The sequence below is a fragment of the Pungitius pungitius genome, chromosome 21 (assembly GCF_949316345.1).
Source record: "Pungitius pungitius chromosome 21, fPunPun2.1, whole genome shotgun sequence".
In the NCBI taxonomy this organism is placed as follows: Eukaryota; Metazoa; Chordata; class Actinopteri; order Perciformes; family Gasterosteidae; genus Pungitius; species Pungitius pungitius.
This window is the reverse complement of record NC_084920.1, coordinates 1,168,373-1,187,969: the sequence shown is the minus strand read 5'-3', so window position 1 is coordinate 1,187,969 and position 19,597 is coordinate 1,168,373. Positions and strand designations below refer to the sequence as shown.

At 50.2% G+C, this 19,597-nt stretch overlaps 1 protein-coding gene across 1 annotated transcript in view; it reads left to right on the top strand.

Moving 5' to 3' along the window:
* trrap (transformation/transcription domain-associated protein) overlaps nucleotides 1-19,597 on the top strand; it is a 51,493-nt gene that overhangs the window by 4,837 nt on the left and 27,059 nt on the right. Inside the window, 33 exon segments of the mRNA XM_037463644.2 lie at nucleotides 165-303; nucleotides 742-820; nucleotides 1,322-1,556; nucleotides 1,671-2,007; nucleotides 2,094-2,191; nucleotides 2,274-2,468; nucleotides 2,607-2,798; nucleotides 2,878-3,043; nucleotides 3,124-3,380; nucleotides 3,728-3,928; nucleotides 5,020-5,171; nucleotides 6,224-6,423; nucleotides 6,970-7,187; nucleotides 7,414-7,611; nucleotides 7,820-8,080; nucleotides 8,187-8,348; nucleotides 8,448-8,544; nucleotides 8,671-8,792; nucleotides 9,936-10,106; nucleotides 10,247-10,315; nucleotides 11,276-11,296; nucleotides 11,683-11,802; nucleotides 12,025-12,144; nucleotides 12,376-12,540; nucleotides 12,673-12,854; nucleotides 12,969-13,167; nucleotides 14,911-15,039; nucleotides 15,865-16,131; nucleotides 16,355-16,561; nucleotides 18,068-18,226; nucleotides 18,327-18,494; nucleotides 18,697-18,807; nucleotides 19,011-19,157. Of these exon segments, the coding sequence (XP_037319541.2) occupies nucleotides 165-303; nucleotides 742-820; nucleotides 1,322-1,556; nucleotides 1,671-2,007; nucleotides 2,094-2,191; nucleotides 2,274-2,468; nucleotides 2,607-2,798; nucleotides 2,878-3,043; nucleotides 3,124-3,380; nucleotides 3,728-3,928; nucleotides 5,020-5,171; nucleotides 6,224-6,423; nucleotides 6,970-7,187; nucleotides 7,414-7,611; nucleotides 7,820-8,080; nucleotides 8,187-8,348; nucleotides 8,448-8,544; nucleotides 8,671-8,792; nucleotides 9,936-10,106; nucleotides 10,247-10,315; nucleotides 11,276-11,296; nucleotides 11,683-11,802; nucleotides 12,025-12,144; nucleotides 12,376-12,540; nucleotides 12,673-12,854; nucleotides 12,969-13,167; nucleotides 14,911-15,039; nucleotides 15,865-16,131; nucleotides 16,355-16,561; nucleotides 18,068-18,226; nucleotides 18,327-18,494; nucleotides 18,697-18,807; nucleotides 19,011-19,157 (5,544 nt within the window).

Here is a 19,597-nt window from a genome sequence, read left to right as displayed (position 1 = left end):
AAAGTGCTCACAAAGACGCAAAAGCTTGGAATAAAAAAAAGACAGAAAATATTCAATGCTCGCTCCAACATTTTGTTTACTTTGACTCTGTATTCAAATTATTTTCTGCCGAGCGGCGCTCGCCTCCGTGTCGACTAACCTTAAGAGTGGATTGTGCTTTTCAGGACCTGGTCGGGAAGTATTCTCAGCAGATGGTAAAGGGCATGCTGCAGCTGCTCACCAACTGCCCGTCTGAGACGGCTCACCTCCGCAAGGAGCTGCTCATCGCAGCCAAGCACATCCTCACCACGGACCTACGGAGCCGTATGTCCACACACACACACACACACACACACACACACACACACACACACACACACACACACACACACACACACACAGTGTGAAACAGCAACATTAGAAATCTGGGGGTTTAAACAGTTTTCTTTTCAATAGTGGGTCATGTTTTCTTTTTTAAATTGCTCACTTTTTCAGGGGGGGGGGGGGGGGGCTTTAAAATGGTAGGGGAAACACTGCAGCACACAAGTCGCACTTGGGTTACCCTAACCCTAACCCATTGTTCCACTCGTAAATTCAGCCCAAATTTGACATTTGTGAGGTTGAAGACGCGAGCCATAATTAGGTGTCACAGGGACACAGCATCCACACAATGACTATTGCTAACGTGTGTTTGATTATTCATTCATTCGTTTTATTTTTTTGCTACATGCCATGAAAACATGTTTTTTTTTTTTTTTCCAGAGTTCATACCTTGTATGGACAAACTCTTCGATGAATCCATCCTGATCGGTTCTGGTTACACCGCTCGAGAGACTCTGAGGTGAGTTTTGTCTCTCTCTCTCTCTCTCGTGGTTGATTGCTCAGCCAGGTGCCTGTTAACTGGCGTAATAATCATCACGTTCTCCGTTCTGCTGGAAACTCTGAAACGGACGGGCTAACTGCAGCCTGTCGGGCTGTCACGTACGCTGGCGTCGCCGGAGGGCAGGTAGTCGGCACAAAAGCTTGTTGACCTTCTTCAGACGCCGAACTGGCTCCCCGATCAACTTAATAGCTGTCATTTCACATTAGTACGACATAAGACACGATGCAGTCGGCTAGGACCTGACAGGACCATCAGTGTCTCTCTTTCTCTCGCTCGGCCTTCTTCTCCTCCGCGTCTTCCTCGTAGTTTCAGTGGCCTCACAAAGCTCTTCTCGTATCTGTCAAACCTCTGCTGCCTGCCCCGGATTACCGAGGGGGCCACGGCCCTTTCCCATTTATCACGGCTGTTGTCGTAATTCTGCTCCAAGTGTCATAGTTACACGTGTCAATTTCTCACCAGACCGTTGGCCTACAGCACACTAGCAGACCTGGTGCACCACGTCCGTCAGAACCTGCCCCTGACGGATCTCTCCTTAGCCGTGCAGCTCTTCGCCAAAAACATCGACGACGAGTCGCTTCCCAGCAACATCCAGACCATGTCCTGCAAGCTGCTGCTCAACCTGGTGGACTGCATCCGCTCCAAGTCGGAGCAGGAGAACGGCAACGGACGGGACATCCTGATGAGGATGCTGGAGGTGGGCGTCGCACATCTCTGATCCGCGGAGAAGACAAACAGATGGTGATGGTTCCATAAACGTTGATAAAGACCCTCAAAGCAATTCTCCCCTCTTTCTTTCCTTTTAAAACAGGTGTTTGTGCTGAAGTTTCACACCATTGCGCGTTACCAGCTGGTCTCAATCTTCAAAAAGTGCAAGCCTCAGTCAGAGATGGGCGTAGTGGACCCGGGGGTGTTGCCCGGGGTGCCGGCCACGCCCACCCCCTCCACCACCCCGGCCATACAGCCCCCCGCCCCCGCCACGCCCGTCCCCGCGCCGCCAGCGCCCCCGACCGCGTCCCTGGACCGAGCCAGCGAGAAGGAAGACAAGCAAACCTTCCAGGTGTCGGACTGCCGCAGCCTGGTCAAGACTCTGGTGTGCGGCGTGAAGACGATCACTTGGGGCATCACCTCCTGCAAGGCCCCCGGAGGTGAGATGACGCGACTGCATGCTCGTCACCGCGTGAACTTATGTGTCCCGCAATGATTTGTCTGGTAAATCTCGTGTCTTTTGCAGAGGCTCAATTTATTCCTAACAAGCAGCTTCAGCCGAAGGAGACACAAATCTACATTAAGCTGGTGAAATACGCCATGCAGGCTTTGGACATCTACCAGGTACGGTGAAATTTCTATTGCATCCCTGCACGTTAACTCCCAACAACAGCCCGATGTAACCGCTTAAGTGTCTCCTGACCAGGTCCAGGTTGCCAGTAACCAGCAGACGTACATCAGGGTGGCCAACTGTCAGACTGTGCGCATGAAGGAGGAGAAGGAGGTTCTGGAGCACTTTGCCGGGGTCTTCACCATGATGAACCCGCTCACATTCAAGGAGATCTTTCAGACCACCGTGCCGTACATGGTGGAGAGGATCTCCAAGAACTACGCACTGCAGGTACACAGCCCCTCACTGGTGTGAATTAGTTTTGTCTCGTGGTTGATGTGTTTATCTGACGGTGATATATCTAACTATTCAGTCTTAACCCATCAGATCCCATAGATTTACCTTTCTTATTACCCGTCTTCTTCCTAGATTGTGGCCAACTCTTTCCTGGCCAACTTGTCGACCTCAGCACTGTTCGCCACCATCCTGGTGGAGTATCTTCTGGAGAGGCTGCCAGAGATGGGCTCCAATGTTGAGCTCTCAAACCTTTACCTGAAGCTCTTCAAACTAGTATTTGGCTCCGTGTCGCTGTTTGCTGCTGAAAACGAACAGATGCTCAAGGTAAGTGGAGGTTGTGTGAGTGTTTTTTGTGATGCTAGTTTTTATTTTAAATCTAATATGAGGGTCCCTGTTTCCTCAGCCACACCTCCACAAGATCGTGAACAGCTCCATGGAGCTCGCCCAATCAGCCAAGGAACCCTACAACTACTTCCTGCTTCTCCGGGCACTCTTCCGATCCATTGGTGGAGGCAGCCACGACCTTCTCTACCAGGAGTTCCTGCCCCTTCTTCCTAACCTGCTTCAAGGTAAAGCCTCACTCACCAAGAATACACCCCAACCCCCCCCCCCCCCCCAATACGTTCTTCCTAACGCCTGATGCTTTTAGGTCTCAACATGCTGCAGAGTGGCCTCCACAAGCAGCACATGAAGGACCTCTTTGTGGAGTTGTGCCTGACGGTGCCGGTGCGTCTGAGCTCCTTGCTGCCCTACCTGCCCATGCTGATGGACCCGCTGGTGTCGGCCCTCAATGGCTCTCAGACTCTGGTCAGCCAGGGCCTTCGCACTCTGGAGCTGTGTGTGGACAACCTGCAGCCCGACTTTCTCTACGACCACATTCAGCCTGTCAGGGCCGAGCTCATGCAGGTGATTTATTTCTTTTCTTCTCCTTATCGTGTCCAATCCGTTGTAATTGATGCCTGGCAGGACACTTTTTTTAGATGCAAATGTTACTCATTGAAATCCACTAATTAAATCATTCTCTCAATATCACTTAGCATGTCTGCTCTCTAGTGGTCAACAGTGGACAAGGCAATATGTGCTGAACCCTCAAGTCCTTGTTTAAGTCATAATTCATAAGATACAGAAATGTGATAGATGGATATGATTGTGACGACTTGTATGAAAATCAGCCGGGTTTGATTCCCTGCTGCTCCTCTTTCCCCATCAACGCCGGCGCTCACGGCGGTTCTCCTTCTCCTCCCGCGCTGCAGGCCCTGTGGCGTACCCTCCGTAACCCGGCCGAGAGCATCTCTCACGTGGCGTACCGGGTGTTGGGGAAGTTCGGCGGCAGCAACAGGAAGATGCTGAAGGAGTCCCAGAGGCTGCACTACGTGGTGACCGAGGTCCAGGGGCCAAGCATCAAGGCGGAGTTCACCGACTGCAAGGCGTCCATACAGCTACCCATGGAGAAGGTAAGGCCACGCCGCTTCCCTCTAAGCAGTCTGCAGAACCCTGAGGAGCGAACTTGGGACGAATTTACTTTGTTACATTTCCTGAAATTCGACTGAAGACCTTTTCCACCCCTCCTCACCTTTTTGTATTGCAGTTTAAGAGAGTGAATTAATCGTGAAAGAGCTTGATATCCCCCATTATTGTGCTCCACTGAGAGCTATATATCCTTGTCAGGGGGGTTTGTGAGAGTGTGAGCGAGTGAGGAGATATGAGTGTCTTCCAGGTAATTAAATTCATCTCCCGTTTCTCCTCCCTACCCCCAGTCAGTAATCATCAATCTAGTGCGGGCCACCATGACGGCATTATTTGCTCTCACTAATGGCTGCTCCTTCTTTCTGCCGATCCATCTGTGTGTTTGCCGTCATCACGGGGGGCAGCCAGGACACACGGACCCCCCCCCCACGCTGCACACACACATGCACGGGCTGAAGGCATGGATGGTAGTCTCATTGAAGGGGGGTGGGGGGGGGGGTTTAAAGTGCTGTTTGGTAAATGGAAAGATCGAATAACAGCGATTGGATTAAGTTGAGGGTGGGATGGCATTTGAGCAGCATTTGATTCTTCATTTCTTCTGCTTTTTTTTGCCTTTCCATGTTACTTCTATGAAGTCTGTTCTTGTAAAAAGCTTGAGTGGAAGCGTAGAAGTTTTCAATAGAAAATCTCGAATTTTGTATCTTCCTACTAGTAGGAACTTAACGGAGTCTCAGTCCTGACGGGTCGACAACTCAATCCCACCCCCCTCCTTCTTCACACTCTCATCCTCCTCCGCTTCTCCCCTCTGTCCTGAGTGGCACTAATTAGTTCATTTTCTCCATTTTTAAGTGCCCGGCTGCTGTGGCTTGTCAGCCGATAATGTAGCTATCATAATGACCTTTGCTTGTCCAGATGGCGCCTCGTGTTACTTCATGCTAATTAATCACATTTATAGTTGTATACCGCAGCTTATTTCCCATATTAATAATAAGGAATGATGTCCTTTTGCAACATATTAACTTTTCAGTCTGAAATATAAGATGGTGAGGATGTGTACGTGTCATGTTTTCCCCTCAAGGCGATCGAGACGGCCCTCGACTGTCTGAAGAGCGCCAACACGGAGCCGTACTACAGGCGGCAGGCCTGGGAGGTCATTAAGTGTTTCCTGGTGGCCATGACCAGCCTGGATGACAACAAGCACGCCCTCTACCAGCTCCTGTCTCATCCCAAGTGAGTCCACGCCGCGCCGGCTCCGAACATCGCCTCCCCCCCCACCTGCTGTCCCCGCCACACTGCATCACCAACACCGCCTCAAGAGCGGGACTTGCTAATTACACACTCACAGACCCCCCCTCCCCCCGCCAGCATCTTCAGACACATACATGAAGGACGGGGGGGGCTAATTGAGTTCCCCCTGTATGTTGATGCTACGTCGTGGCCCCTACGCCCTCCTGTCATCAGCCATCCACATGAATAAGTCTGTTTGAACGTCTCGATGGGGATAATGAAGTGTGTCCATTATGATCAGGGGGCGGGCCCCCTCCCCATGCGAGATGTCTCCATTTAAAGTCTCTCTCTCTCTCTCTCTCTCTCTCTCTCTCTCTCTCTCTCTCTCTCTCTCTCTCTCTCTCTCTCTCTCTCTCTCTCTCTCTCTCTCTCTCTGCCGTCCTTTATCTCATTCAACATTTTGGTATCGGGACACTGTAAAAGGACCCTTTTTGCTTCTCAAAATGTCAACCGGGGAGAATGCAGAAGTGTTCAGAGTGGCAGGCCCCCGGATGAGTGAAGGGCAATCTATCTGACATTCTCTCAGCCGCGCCCCCCCCCCACCCACCCCCCTTCCCTCCATTTCCCTCTCTTTTAAAAGGCAATAATGAAATGAAGCGATCCATCAGGTCCGCCCCTGGCGGGTGGCATTATAAAACACAAGCTCAAGCATGGAGAAAACAGCTGCTCAATCACACCAAGGCCCAGTGGCCTTCCGACGCAGTAAATAACAAAAATACCAACAGGGGACAAAAGAGGGAGGCCGAGAAGCAGAAAGGCACTGGGAGGGGGGGGGGGGGGGGGGGGCTGAGAGGAAATTGAAGGCATTGGACATGGATCCTTGTTTTGAAATATTAGCCAACGGGCCGCTAAACACTGACCATTAAATGATTTTTGAGGCTTTTAGCTTGGAGAAAGTTCAGTGCCATTGTCGCACATCAATGTCTTGTCCTTGTTCGTATGTAACCCTATAACTTATTGTGTGTACCTCCCTCTCCCCTTCCCCCCCCGGTTAGCTTTGCCGAGAAGTGGATCCCTAATGTCATCATCTCTCACCGCTACAAAGCACAAGACACCCCCGCCCGCAGAACGTTTGAGCAGGCCCTGACGGGGGCCTTCATGTCTGCCGTGATAAAGGACCTGAGGCCCAGCGCGCTGCCCTTCGTGGCCAGCCTGATCCGCCACTACACCATGGTGGCGGTGGCTCAGCAGTGTGGTGAGGGACCGGTGCTCTTTCTACTTCGCTTCAGCTAATGTTGGGCTTTCTCCCCCCCCGCCCCCCCCCCCAAAAAAAAATTGGCATTGATTCCAAGCTGCACTTTCCAATTTGAGTGTGTTGTAGAAGCCAATTTGTGCTCGTCTGAATGTCACTGGCCATTTCTGCATCACTTAATATTTCAGGCATTTGAAAGAGATAAAAAACAAATCAAAATAAATCAAACAATCTGTGGGGGAGGAGCTGTATCCACGCAGCTTAATGCTTCACTGTCTGTTTAGTAGAATACTCTCATGTTTATTCCTCATGGTGAAAATACAATTATCACTACAAAATACTCAAGAGACCAAATACATTGCATTTAAGGAATTAACATCATGCATAGTTAAAAGACTATTATTTTTCTTTCCTTAGGGTAAAACAAACAGCTGTTGTTTTTATTTAGTAACATCAAGACAAAAAAAAAAAAAACACCTTCGGGAGTGATGTAACACAGGATGTGAAGAAATGATCAAAAGGTGCTACAACTGCGCTTGTTGATCCCAGGTCCGTTCCTTCTGCCGAGCTACCAGCTGGGCAGCCAGCCGAGCACGGCCATGTTCCACAGCGAGGAGAACGGCTCGAAGGGGATGGATCCGCTGGTTCTGATCGACGCCATAGCCATCTGCATGGCGTACGAGGAGAAGGAGCTGTGCAAGATCGGGGAAGTGGCCCTGGCCGTCATCTTCGACGTCGCCAGCATCATCCTTGGCTCCAAGGAGAGGGTGAGCCTCTGGGATGGGAATTATTTTTACAAATGTAACCTGCCTGTCATGAAAGTAACACTGAATCCAGGCCTCTGAAAACAACCACTACAACTAATTGTTTACTTTCGTTTACATAGTGATGTTTGAAGTGAACATCCGACATACTAAGTGTTTGATGGCGTTAAAGTGGAATTCCTTTAACCACCCCGTGCGCCCCCCCCCCCCCCCCCCCTCTCCCCCTCAGGCCTGCCAGCTGCCCCTGTTCTCCTACATCGTGGAGCGTCTGTGCGCCTGCTGCTACGAGCAGGCCTGGTACGCCAAGCTCGGCGGCGTGGTGTCCATCAAGTTCCTCATGGAGAGGCTGCCGCTGATCTGGGTGCTCCAGAACCAGCTCACCTTTCTCAAGGCCCTGCTCTTCGTGATGATGGACCTCACGGGAGAGGTGAGAGAAAATGGCCGAATGATCTACAAGTCAAAGAGGGGGTGGAAGTGACCCTGCACAGATTAGCACGGGTCCGCTTGCTGTTGCCTTGTGTTCGCTCAGCGGTTTACAAAAGCTTCAGTGTAACAACTTGTGACTTTCCTGCTCCTGTTGCGCCGCTCCCTGCAGCGGCAGTGTTCTCACTTGACTTATTGATTTTCCCAATGAGGTGTCAAATGGAGCTGTGGCCATGGCTAAGACCACCCTGGAGCAGCTGCTGGTGCGCTGTGCCACTCCGCTGAAAGACGAGGAGAAGAGCGAGGAGCTGCTGGCTGCTCAGGACAAGTCGTTCCACATGGTCACGCATGACCTGGTGCGCGAGGTCACGTCCCCCAACTCCACCGTCAGGAAGCAGGCCATGCACTCCCTGCAGGTGCTCGCCCAGGTCACCGGAAAGAGTGTCACGGTCATCATGGAACCACACAAGGAGGTGAAAGAAATTAATTAAGTTCAGGAATACTGCGCTTGTCGTCATCTCGGCGTAATGCAGCCTTTTAATCCGCACTCGTGTGTCTTTGGGGTCTCCGTCGCTTCAGGTTTTGCAAGATATGGTTCCTCCAAAGAAACACCTGCTCCGTCACCAGCCGGCCAACGCCCAGATCGGCCTGATGGAGGGCAACACCTTCTGCACCACCCTGCAGCCCCGCCTCTTCACGATGGACCTCAACGTGATGGAGCACAAGGTCTTCTACACGGAGGTGTGCAAAGTGTAGATGTCCTGGGTCTCGATCGAATACATCTGCTTTTTTTTGTTGTTGACCTCTAACCTTTGCCCCCCCCCCCCTCTCCCTTTCCAGCTGTTGAACCTGTGTGAGACAGAGGACGCCGCTCTGATGAAGCTGCCCTGTTACAAGAGCCTCCCGTCCCTGGTTCCCCTCCGCATCGCTGCCCTCAGTGAGTTCAGAAATATTTAAATAATCGCGACTTGCTCTGATTGAATTATTTTATTGATTTGACCATCACTTGCCTTGTTTTGGAGTTATTTTATGTCCCTTTTTTTTTTTTTTTCTTCTTCCTAAGATGCGCTTGCGGCTTGTAATTACTTGCCACAGTCCAGAGAGAAGATCATTGCCGCTCTGTTCAAAGCGCTCAACTCCACCAACAACGAGCTGCAGGAAGCGGGCGAAGCGTGCATGAGGAAGGTCAGTGCAACGTCTCCTGCTCATTCATTTAGATTCTGACGACAACGTGTTCATCCTGACTTACAGGAAACTCATTTTTATAGTTATGTTTATAGTCCTTCATCTCTACCAGCAGGGGTGTTTTTTCAAGCGGTTGACACATTCTTCTTGGATATATATATATATATAAGATAACATTTTTGGATTTTTTTCAAGATGTTATTGATTCCTTTGAAAGTTCAGACCTGCGTTACATCACTCAATCCAACTGCAATTCCTCCTGTGCAAAAAAACACCCTGAGACGTACTGACTTGACCTTTTTGTAAATCTGGATTAAAGACTGAACTGTGAGGCGATCCACTCAAGATCAAACTGGTGAATTCTTATGGCACCGTTTAGATCTTTTCTACAATTTACATAACTTTTTTACTTTCTTGATTGACATTTGCCATCTTAGAGGTCCTTTGTCCTCTAAGAGTTTCCCAACCCAAATGTACTCACAGGGACCTTCTTCTGCTTCATCACACTCTCCACAAACCACTCCTGCTTCTATTTATCAGAGTATCCAAACCCTCATCACCTCTATCCGTCTACCTCAAGCTTTCTTTGGCTCCTTTTCTTTCCATTTCGGTGCCCTTCATTTTCTTTCTTTACCACCATTACTCCTTTTCACTATCCTTTGATTTTTTTATTTATTTTTCTGCCGAGCCAGTCTCTGCGCCCTCCATCCTTTCCTTTCATCTCTGGCCTGGTTGCACTAATGAGCGTTGCCATGGCCCGATCGATACAGGATGGAGTGTTTGTTCTCTGCACTGAGAGGAAAATGAATGTGGCTGCCGTGCGTCATTCCCTCCCGTGTGTGTGAGAGGATGTGTGTGTTGACATGTGTGTTTGTTTATGGCTGCTAATGCCCTCTTTTGAGTGGCTTTAGTTGCTTAATGGAGACAGAAGGTGTAGGGAACAGTTCACAGGGTTCTGATCATCATAGCAAAACCTGCCTCTATTCTGAGTCAGAAAAATGTATCATCTGTTGTATATTTACAAATTCAACAGTAGCATTTTTTCAACATTACCATCTTTATTTCTTTTCCAATATTTATTTAGAGTATTTTAAATCTGTGGAAACTGCAAATGATGTTCCATTGTAAACAACCGTATTGTAGTTCCTGGAGGGAGCCACCATTGAGGTGGACCAGATCCACACCCACATGCGGCCGCTGCTGATGATGCTGGGCGACTACCGCAGCCTGACGCTCAACGTGGTCAACCGCCTCACTTCTGTCACACGCCTCTTCCCAAACTCCTTCAACGACAAGTTCTGTGATCAGATGATGGTGAGGAACCGACTCTTTCAAAAGCTTGCGCTTGAATTATGTGACTCGTCGAGTAAACTTTGCAGGTGCCATGTTGTGCCTGAGCTTTGCAGAAATGCCTGCACCCAATCTCAGTCTCTCTCTCTCTCTCTCTCTCTCAGCAACACCTGAGGAAGTGGATGGAGGTGGTTGTAATGACACACAAGGGAGGCCAGCGGAGCGATGTCAGTGTGAGTACAGAGCCCACCGATCTCCATCAAACATCTTTGCGGCACTGAGACATTTAATACAAATGTGAATACGTCACTTGTGACATTTAGATTTTTTTTTTTTAGTCTTCCATTTAATACAAGAACCTTTTGTTTAAATGCAATGAAGACCAAGCCTGTAGCACGCAGGGTCAATACAGCCGTCGACTGGCACATTCGTTTTTTATTTTTTTTGTGATCCGTCCTGCGTTAACCGAACAGCACACGGGAATAAAAGGGCACGGAATGTATTCAACACCTCGCTGTGGCTTCCTCCCGGATGAGTTGTGAGTGGCCATATTACAATCAATGATTAATTAGGCGCCGGGCAGGCGGCGGTGGGCCCAGCGCCGCGTCTCCTCATTATCTCCTCGACAGATAACCTTGTAAAGGCAGAGAAAAGGTGGGAGAGAACGAGAGGGCAGGAAAAAAAAAACCAGCTGCTTCTCCCCCACAGATATAAAACTCATCTTCCTCAGCCTTTCATGAGACTTCATCCTGCCCCCCGTCTTTAAATGGTGTGTTTTAATTAGATGCAAATTGGCCCTCTGGGGGGGGGCGGCTTTGTGCGTGTTGACAGGAAGGTTGGCAGTGACAGTAAAGCCGGGGTCAGGGATCAATTAGCCGAGCTCGGTAAAGACTGGACAGGTAGGCGCAGGGCAGAGGGGTCTGGTAGATGAAAGCGGGGTGGCGAGAGGTGGGGGGGGGGGCTAAAGGCCGTGCACGAACACAAAAAAGGATTTAAACCAAAGAAACCAAACGTCCGGATCCGTCACAGATTCTGTGACGCTGACATCCCCTTAACGACCCCTCCTCGCTCATAAAGGTTGCGGCAACCCGCTCGTTCCTTTCGTTATCACGCCGTCTCGTCCGCTCGCTGACCCCCCACAATCACCCACAATGCTTTGCTGACTGTGATCATTGTCTCCCGTTGCGGTACAGCCTGCGCTGGAAGGCGTTGAGGTGAGATGTGACCTGGTCACAGAGAGGGTCGCACCGTCGGCGGCTCTCTGATTTCCGCTGAGTTGAACCCAATGTTGTGCTGGTGACTTCAACCCATGTCGTGGTAGATGTGCTGGTGGTGGAGTCCGTCCCCCCCCCCCCCCTCTCCCTCCCCCTGTGTCCGTCGTCCATGTTGGTCGTCTTCCGAAACACCTCAACCTTTTGTCGTTGTGACTGCTTTAGGAGTGTCCAGTCCGTCCCATGTCCCCTTCAGTCCTCTTGACTTGTCCTCGTATTTCTGCAGTGGCTCTCCGTCAACATTACCATCATCCTCCCTTAAAAAAAAAAAAAAAAAAAAAAAAGTCACCCACTCCCTTCTTTCCTGCGCTCTCTGACTCTTTCTCCAGGAGATGAAGATCTGTTCCGCTATCATCAACCTTTTCCACCTGATCCCAGCTGCACCTCAGACGCTGGTCAAGCCGCTGCTGGAGGTGGTCATGAAGACCGAGAGGGCCATGCTCATAGAGGTAGGACACCAACTCCACTTGTATGTTTCCTGGTGTTATGAGGAAGACGCATTAAAGACGTTATGCTTACGAGTGTTACTGCTTGATCCTCACCAACCAAACGGTGCATTTAAAGTTGTGGAGATCTCTGCTTATTAGAACAGGTTTTAACAGCACAGCAGATGAATGCTTACCGTCTTTCCTCTTTTTCCTCCGGTGCTCCACTCATCCCTCCCGCGCCAGGCCGGCAGTCCTTTCCGGGAGCCTTTGATCAAGTTCCTGACGCGTCACCCATCTCAGACGGTGGAGCTGTTCATGATGGAGGCCACGCTGAACGACCCCCAGTGGAGTCGCATGTTCATGGTCAGACACCGGGCAGCTCTAAGCTACTTTTTAAGGTCTTTTTATTGACACGCGTGCCATTAAAACCGCATTTTGGCTCGCCGCAGTAACCGGCTCTAATCGGGGGTGTGATGGCTGTTTCGAGGCTCAGTGGCCGCGTTACGACCAAATTGAGACGGATCACTCCCGAGTAGAAAAATCTGAATTTCCTGCTGCTTTATAGTTACAGTTTGTGTGTGTTTGTGTGCACAGAGCTTTCTGAAACACAAAGATGCCAAGCCCCTGAGAGACGTGCTGGCGTCTAACCCAAACCGCTTCGTCCCTCTGCTGGTTCCCGCCGGCACGGCAGCGACCGTCCGCCCCGGCTCTCCCTCCACCACCACAGCCAGGCTGGACCTGCAGTTTCAGGCTATCAAGGTACGCAAAGCCTTTCCCTCCCCATGTATACAGACACTCTTATTATCAATGTGTTAATACCTGACGCTGACGCTCTTGAATTTTACAAAGCTCTCAGTCAACCACATGACCTCTAGCCGGTTCCCTTCTCAGATTATCAGCATCATAGTGAAGAATGATGAGGGTTGGCTGGCCGGGCAGCACTCGCTGGTCAGTCAGCTGAGGCGCGTCTGGGTCAGCGAAGCCTTCCAGGAGAGACATCGCAAAGACAACATGGCCGCCACCAACTGGAAGGAGCCCAAGCTGCTGGCCTTCTGCCTGCTCAGCTACTGCAAGTATGGACTATTCAAACTCTAATGGGGACGGAAATTCACTTCATTGGTCATATCCTCTGCAGGCTGAATTTATTAACCCCCCCCCCCCCCCTCCCTCCCATGTCTCTTCCATAGGCGTAACTACTCAGAGATTGAGCTGCTGTTCCAGCTGCTGCGGGCCTTTACAGGTCGCTTCTTATGCAACATGACCTTTCTGAAGGAGTATATGGAGGAGGAGATTCCCAAGAACTACTCCATTGCCCAAAAACGCGCCTTGTTCTTCCGCTTCGTTGAGTTCAATGACCCCCACTTCAACGATGAGCTTAAAGCTAAGGTACGTACGGGGGCAATCGGAGCAAGAGTCAACCACATCCACCTGGGTCTGATGATGCTTAGTTAACACTAAAACCAGCTGACCAGTCCTCTATTGGACGTATCGGTTAAGGGATTTATTAAAATAATCGAGTGATTTGTGTCCATGTTTCTATGTAAGGCTTAACGCGGGATCATACACGATGATTCTAAATTCTTTAAGCGTCTCCTCGGCTTCCCTCCTTTGCTTCCCCAGCGTGGCACCTGATTTGTGTGACCTTTCTGGTCCTGTGGTTCCTACCAGAAGGTCATTGTCTGGCTCGAGACCCTCAGGCTCACAGATGAATGCTTTCGTCCTCTCTACCTGACCTGCTGCTGAAGCCATTACCGTCATTTGGGCTGCTTTTTAATTAACATCAGTCTCCCGCATGCATGCGCACACACACACACACACACACAGACAGAGGGATGCACATGCACATTTCGCACAGCTGTAACAGGGACACAACCCGGCACAGAAGCCGTCAAGCCCTGTTGAAACGGGTCAGTGGGGAAGGCCTGGCCCGGCCGCCCCGCTGTCGCACGTAGCCAGATGACCGTGTGACAAGAAACGCACAACTGGCAAAGTGCAATGAGCCCACACTCCCAATTCCAAGGGCATGCGCTTGGGTTCATCACGCTGCTCACACCACCCTGCCCTATTTATTGATTTTTACTCGGGTGCACTATGCACTGCCTCCCCCAGCGTCATAGGGACTTTTGGGGAAAAGAGGAAATGTAGGCGGGAGGAGCACACCTCGTTGTGTCTTTCCAGGCCTGCACTTATCAGAACAAAGATTAGCCCCTCCGATGACTCCCTACCCCCCCCCCCCCCCCCCCCCCCGCCGGCCCCCACCCCGTCATGGTTCTGCTCATGGTTTTCTTATGGTTTTCTTGCAGTCGAAATTAAGACAAACAACAAAACCAGTTGAATAAAACTGAAACTGATACAATAGATGTAAAAATATAGAAATGACTGTTTTAATAACTTAGAACTGGTAGTGGGCTTTATTCAAGCTGTCCTGTCGCTACCTCACAAAGAACTCCAGACCAAATGTCCAGTCCTTGATGTGAATGAGGACATTTTCTTGGTTGCACCATCGCTCCACTTGTTTAAAGGGACGGAAATGAGATTTGAAATAATGAAGAGCCGGCAGAGGGAGAGGCTCCCCGCCCTGGCGTTGGCTCACTGTGTACAGCATGGGTGAATGATGTTCTAATGGAGGAGCTGGAACATATGCTACCACAGCTCCCTCTCCACTGAGCCATGGCCTGTCCCTCCCCATGAGGGATTGGACAGGGGGGGGGGGTTCATTAACAGATACCAGCTTCTTTTAATGAATGCAGTCGTTAGCTGCGTTGTGGTTGGGTTATTCTGCTGTTTACCAGCTGATCGAGTCTCCCTGCAGGTTTCGTTAACATTTTTTCCCCTTTAAGACAACGATTCAGGAGTCGTTTTGTTCTCCAGTTCTTGAAATGTCGCATTATTTATTACCATTGTAATGTCGATTTTGGTCTTTGCACCATTGAATAGTTTTAAACTTGAGTTGTTTTACCCTTTTATCATCAATCTGCAAAATTGTTGGTCCTTCTGATTTTACGATCAATGTCGTTTTCATCACCTAATTATGTATCGGTGTGTTTTTGTTTTGCAGATTTTCTCAGACTCATTAAATTCACATCAGCGTGTGTTTTTTTTTTTTTTTTTTCCCTTCCGGCCTCCTAGGTGTTGCAGCACATCCTCAATCTAGCTTTCCTGCACAGCTTCGAGAAGGGGGAAGGTGAGCAGCTGCTCGGACCCCCCAACCCCGAAGGGGACAATCCTGAAAGCATTACCAGTGTGTTCATCACAAAGGTACACGTGCACACGCTCGCAGCCACTCTTTGTTCCTCTGCCAGTCTCCCTGATTTCATTACCTGCTGCATTTCCTCTCATAATGTCTTATCAGTCCAGTCCATCATCCATTGTTTGCCACTCGGTCGGGTTCCTCCTCCTCCTCCTCCTCCTCCTCCTCCTCCTCCTGCCGTCCCCACACATGCACGCAGACATTCCCTCTTCCTCTTCCATCAGTCTTTTGTGTTTCTCCCTCTCACCGCCCCCGCCGGCCTCGTCTCTCCGTCACATTTCATTCGTGGGGCCAGACTATGATTCCCGGTGTAAATGCCACGATGTGCTCATGCTAAAGGTCGCTGTGCCTGCGCTGTGGCAGATCTCATCACTGACCAACAACAGTCCTAATGGCCGCTAATGGCTCCTCTTCCGTCTAGTTAAAACTAATTCCCTGACTCACTCCCCTCCTCCCCCCTCCCTGGGTGTTGTCTCCTCGGTGAGGGAAGTCAGTTCGATTGTTTTGACTGCCTCATTTAGAAGAGGCTTTCAATTTTAAAAACGCATATTTTACTTTGATTTAAGGTAATTTAGTTTACGTGGTTTACTTTGAATTAAGTACAATCTGTTTATTATTCATGTAAATAAAGTGCATCAGGTAATCTAAGACTTCTATTGACCTCTGTTGGCTCTTGGTGAGAATTACAACCACAAACATTTCTCAGGATTTTTGTTCCAAACTCAGAAAAATAGGGTTTCATACAATTCAGAAAACCTTAATTAATTAGTTTTTTAATTAATTAAGTATACTGTGCTAACTCCTCACTCACCAATCTCCCCCAACCCGCTCAGGTCCTGGACCCGGAGAAGCAGGCCGACCTGCTGGACTCCCTGCGGATCTGCCTGCTGCAGTTCTCCACCCTGCTGGTGGAGCACGCGCCCCACCACATCCACGACAACAACAAGTCCCGCAACAGCAAGCTGCGGCGCCTCATGACCTTCGCCTGGCCGTGCCTCCTGCCCAAAGCCTGCGTGGACCCTGCCTGCAAATACAGTGGTCACTTACTTCTGGCCCACATCATTGCAAAGTTTGCCATCCACAAGAAGATTGTGCTGCAGGTGAGGAGGCCCAGTGGAGCGGGGGGGGGGGGGGTGGTTTAAGATTACAAAAAACTCAATCAGAAACTAGTGAGCTGGGTTTGTTTATGCATTTGTCCCATGTCCCACGTACTTTATAATATGAACGTATCGGAACCGTAATACAGTCCTGATTTTAAAAAATCAAACGTTAGGCATCAAATGGTACAAATTCAAAAAGTGCGTTGCCTTTCCCTTCGTGCAGGTCTTCCACAGCCTGCTGAAGGCCCACACGATGGAGGCCCGGGCCATCGTACGGCAGGCCATGGCCATCCTGACCCCCGCTGTGCCGGCCCGCATGGAGGACGGCCACCAGATGTTGACCCACTGGACTCGCAAAATCATCGTGGAGGAGGGACACACTGTGCCGCAGCTGGTCCACATCCTGCATCTCATTGTGCAGCACTTCAGGGTGAGCACACACATTTTGTGACTAGAGCGCCGCCTTCTTTCCTCCTCGCCCTCAGTAATGGATGCATTCATTCGTCCAGGGGGGGGGGGGGGGGGGGGGGGGGACAGTTGAAAAGCTGATTTTCTGAGTGCCACTGAATTAAATGATTGCCCTCTAAACCAGTTCTGATGGGATTGGAGCATCCTCACCAAAAGTTGGATAATCTCGTGTGGCCCATTTAACAGTTTCCATGTAACCATTTGGTTCACTGAATTTAAGCTTCGTATTGAGCGTAGACCGCTGGGGGGGGGGCGGTGATCCCTCATCACCAGGCGGTGCAGCGCCTGTCTGCCTTTTAATCGCATTGATGCAGATGCACTCTTTCCGGTGGGCGACCGGTGGAGTCCGCTGTGGTTCCTGTTGGCCGGTCTCCTTTAAAAGACCCTTCCTGCCCTGGAGCTCCTTTCGCCTGATGCTCGCCGCTCAGAGAGCCGCCCGCCTTTTAGCAGACGACACCCCCCCCTCAGCGCCGCTCTCTGTTTCCCTGACAGGCCGCTCTCACTGGGCCTGATGACTGATCTAATGTAATCACATCAGCATAATTACGCTGGGGAGGAGATAATGACAGACAGATGAGAGGCTCTGTGCACGCGTCTGATATAACCAAATGCAGAGAGTGTGTGTGTGTGTGTGTGTGTGTGTGTGTGTGTGTGTGTGTGTGTGTGTGTGTGTGTGTGTGTGTGTGTGTGTGTGTGTGTGTGTGTGTGTGTGTGTGTGTGTGTGTGTGTGTGTGTGTGTGTGCACACGTGATGGACAGGGCTTAGCCACTCCGTCATCAAGGGGCTGTGAAGCCCCGCTCTATCGACTGTAATTACCCACAAAGTGAGAAGCTTTAATATTCTTTGACACTGGCGACAGCCCTCAGATAGACATCTAATCTCTCGCTCTTTGTCTGCGTGCGCCTCTGAGTCCCAGTGCAGTTTGCGGCAGAAGTGAGTGACTCTGGAGTGTGACGCTCGAGGGTGCGACTTCGCCTGGCTAAGTGTGTGTCATCACGTCCTTGAAACTTAAGTGGGAATTCGACTTCAGAGTTCGCCCCTTCTGACTCAAAGTGATTGACGACCCTCTTAAACTTTGCATGCGTTATCGCTCCAAAATCTGGAGCAAAGCAAATGAGCAATGAATCTGATTCACTTTTTTATTTTTATTTTACCGTTTGTGATAATTAGGGTCTGTGGGCTGCAAGACAAAGCAAACGCGAGGCGGAATTAACCTCAGATTTTAGGGAAATAAACAAACCGTCTTCTTGAGAAATGTTAAGTTTGGTTTTTGGGGGAATTAATTGCTCTCTTTAATTACTTTTTGGTGGCTGTTAAGGCAACAAATGTCGCTCTCGTTTATACGGGAAGATACCAACAAGGAAGCCCATTTGACTACAAAACGTCGTCAATTGCTACTTTGTTCTATATTCCAACAAGTGACTGACTTTATTCCTAAATCTTTCCCCAAACCGCTCTCCCTCTCCAGGTGTACTACCCGGTGCGCCACCACCTGGTGCAGCACATGATCAGTGCGATGCAGCGCCTGGGCTTCACCCCCAGTGTGACCATCGAGCAAAGGAAGCTGGCTGTGGACCTGGCCGAGGTGGTCATCAAATGGGAGTTGCAGAGGATCAAAGACCAGCAGGTGTGTGGTCATGGATTCCCACAAATGTAAAGTCACATCAGAGATCAGCAGAGTCAATGTGAAACTCGGTTCACTGATGGTCTCTGTTTGGGCTCGGCAGCCCGAGTCCGAGGCCGAGGTGGTTGCCAGCGGTGAGGGGACGAGTGGCGGCGCTGTGAAAAGAGGACTCTCTGTGGATGCCGCCGCCGCCGCCGCTGCGGCCGGCGCCACCGCCACCGCCGGGCAGGACGTCAAGAGGTTCCGCACGGCCGCCGGAGCGGCCTCCGCGGTGAGCTCGTTAGCTTTTCTCCCCGTGGCCGCTCACTTCAAGCTTTGGTTTCCCTTAGGTTTATTCTGCTTATTCTGCTCATGATTTGTGCTGCTGAGCAGAGAGAAAGGTGCCAGAGAACATTCGGCCTAATGGTTCCATGGTTTAGAAGCATTCAAGCAAAACCAAAATACTTACACTGTGGGCGTGTGTGTTTTTCTAGGTGTTCGGCCGCAGTCAGTCCATGCCGGGTACGGAGACCATGCTCACAAAGCCCGTGGAGAAACAACACACGGACACCGTGGTCAACTTCCTCATCAGGATCGCATGCCAGGTGACAACTACTCACCATCCTCACTATTCATCCATCTCTCCGAGGACTCTAAAGAAACTCTTTCTTTTTGCATTCCTGCATGAATGAAACCACACTACAGGGCGAACGTCCTTGTCTCCTCTTGAGCGTTGTGATTTCTTAAAATGAAGACGCGTTGTCATTGATGAAGATATTGATGAAGATATTGACATCTCCTGTCCCAGGTGAACGACAGCACCAACGTGGCCGGTTCTCCGGGCGAGCTGCTGTCCCGCCGCTGCGTCAGCCTCATGAAGTCCGCCCTCAGGCCCGACATGTGGCCCCGCGCCGAGCTCAAGCTCCAGTGGTTTGACAAGCTGCTCATGACTGTGGTAAGATGGCCGACGCCTTCTGAGGGTGTGTGTGGGCGGAGGGGGGGCGGGGGCCTACACGGTTCACACAGCCACGTTTACGCTTGTGTTGGTGACTTAATTGGTTCTGAGCTGTCTCCTCTGAGATCACATTGTACATTGCTGCGTTCAGGCTTGTAATGTAATGACTGCTTCTTTTCATTTTTCATTGATGGCCTTTTGACTTTTAAGTGTCTGGCTTTTCTTTTCCATTTCGTGATGGCAGACATCGTTGTTCTTTGGATTACTAAAAAAAAAACGCACATTTGTTCACTTGAGCATTTTGCAGATTATTTGTTGTGACTTCACAGTGTTTTATTCAAACAAATGTAAATATTCCAGCTTGTTGGTACAGCTGAAAGCGATAATGGGCCGAGAAGGACAGCTACTGCGTCTCTGCTGTTGGCTTTTCCGGAGACGGA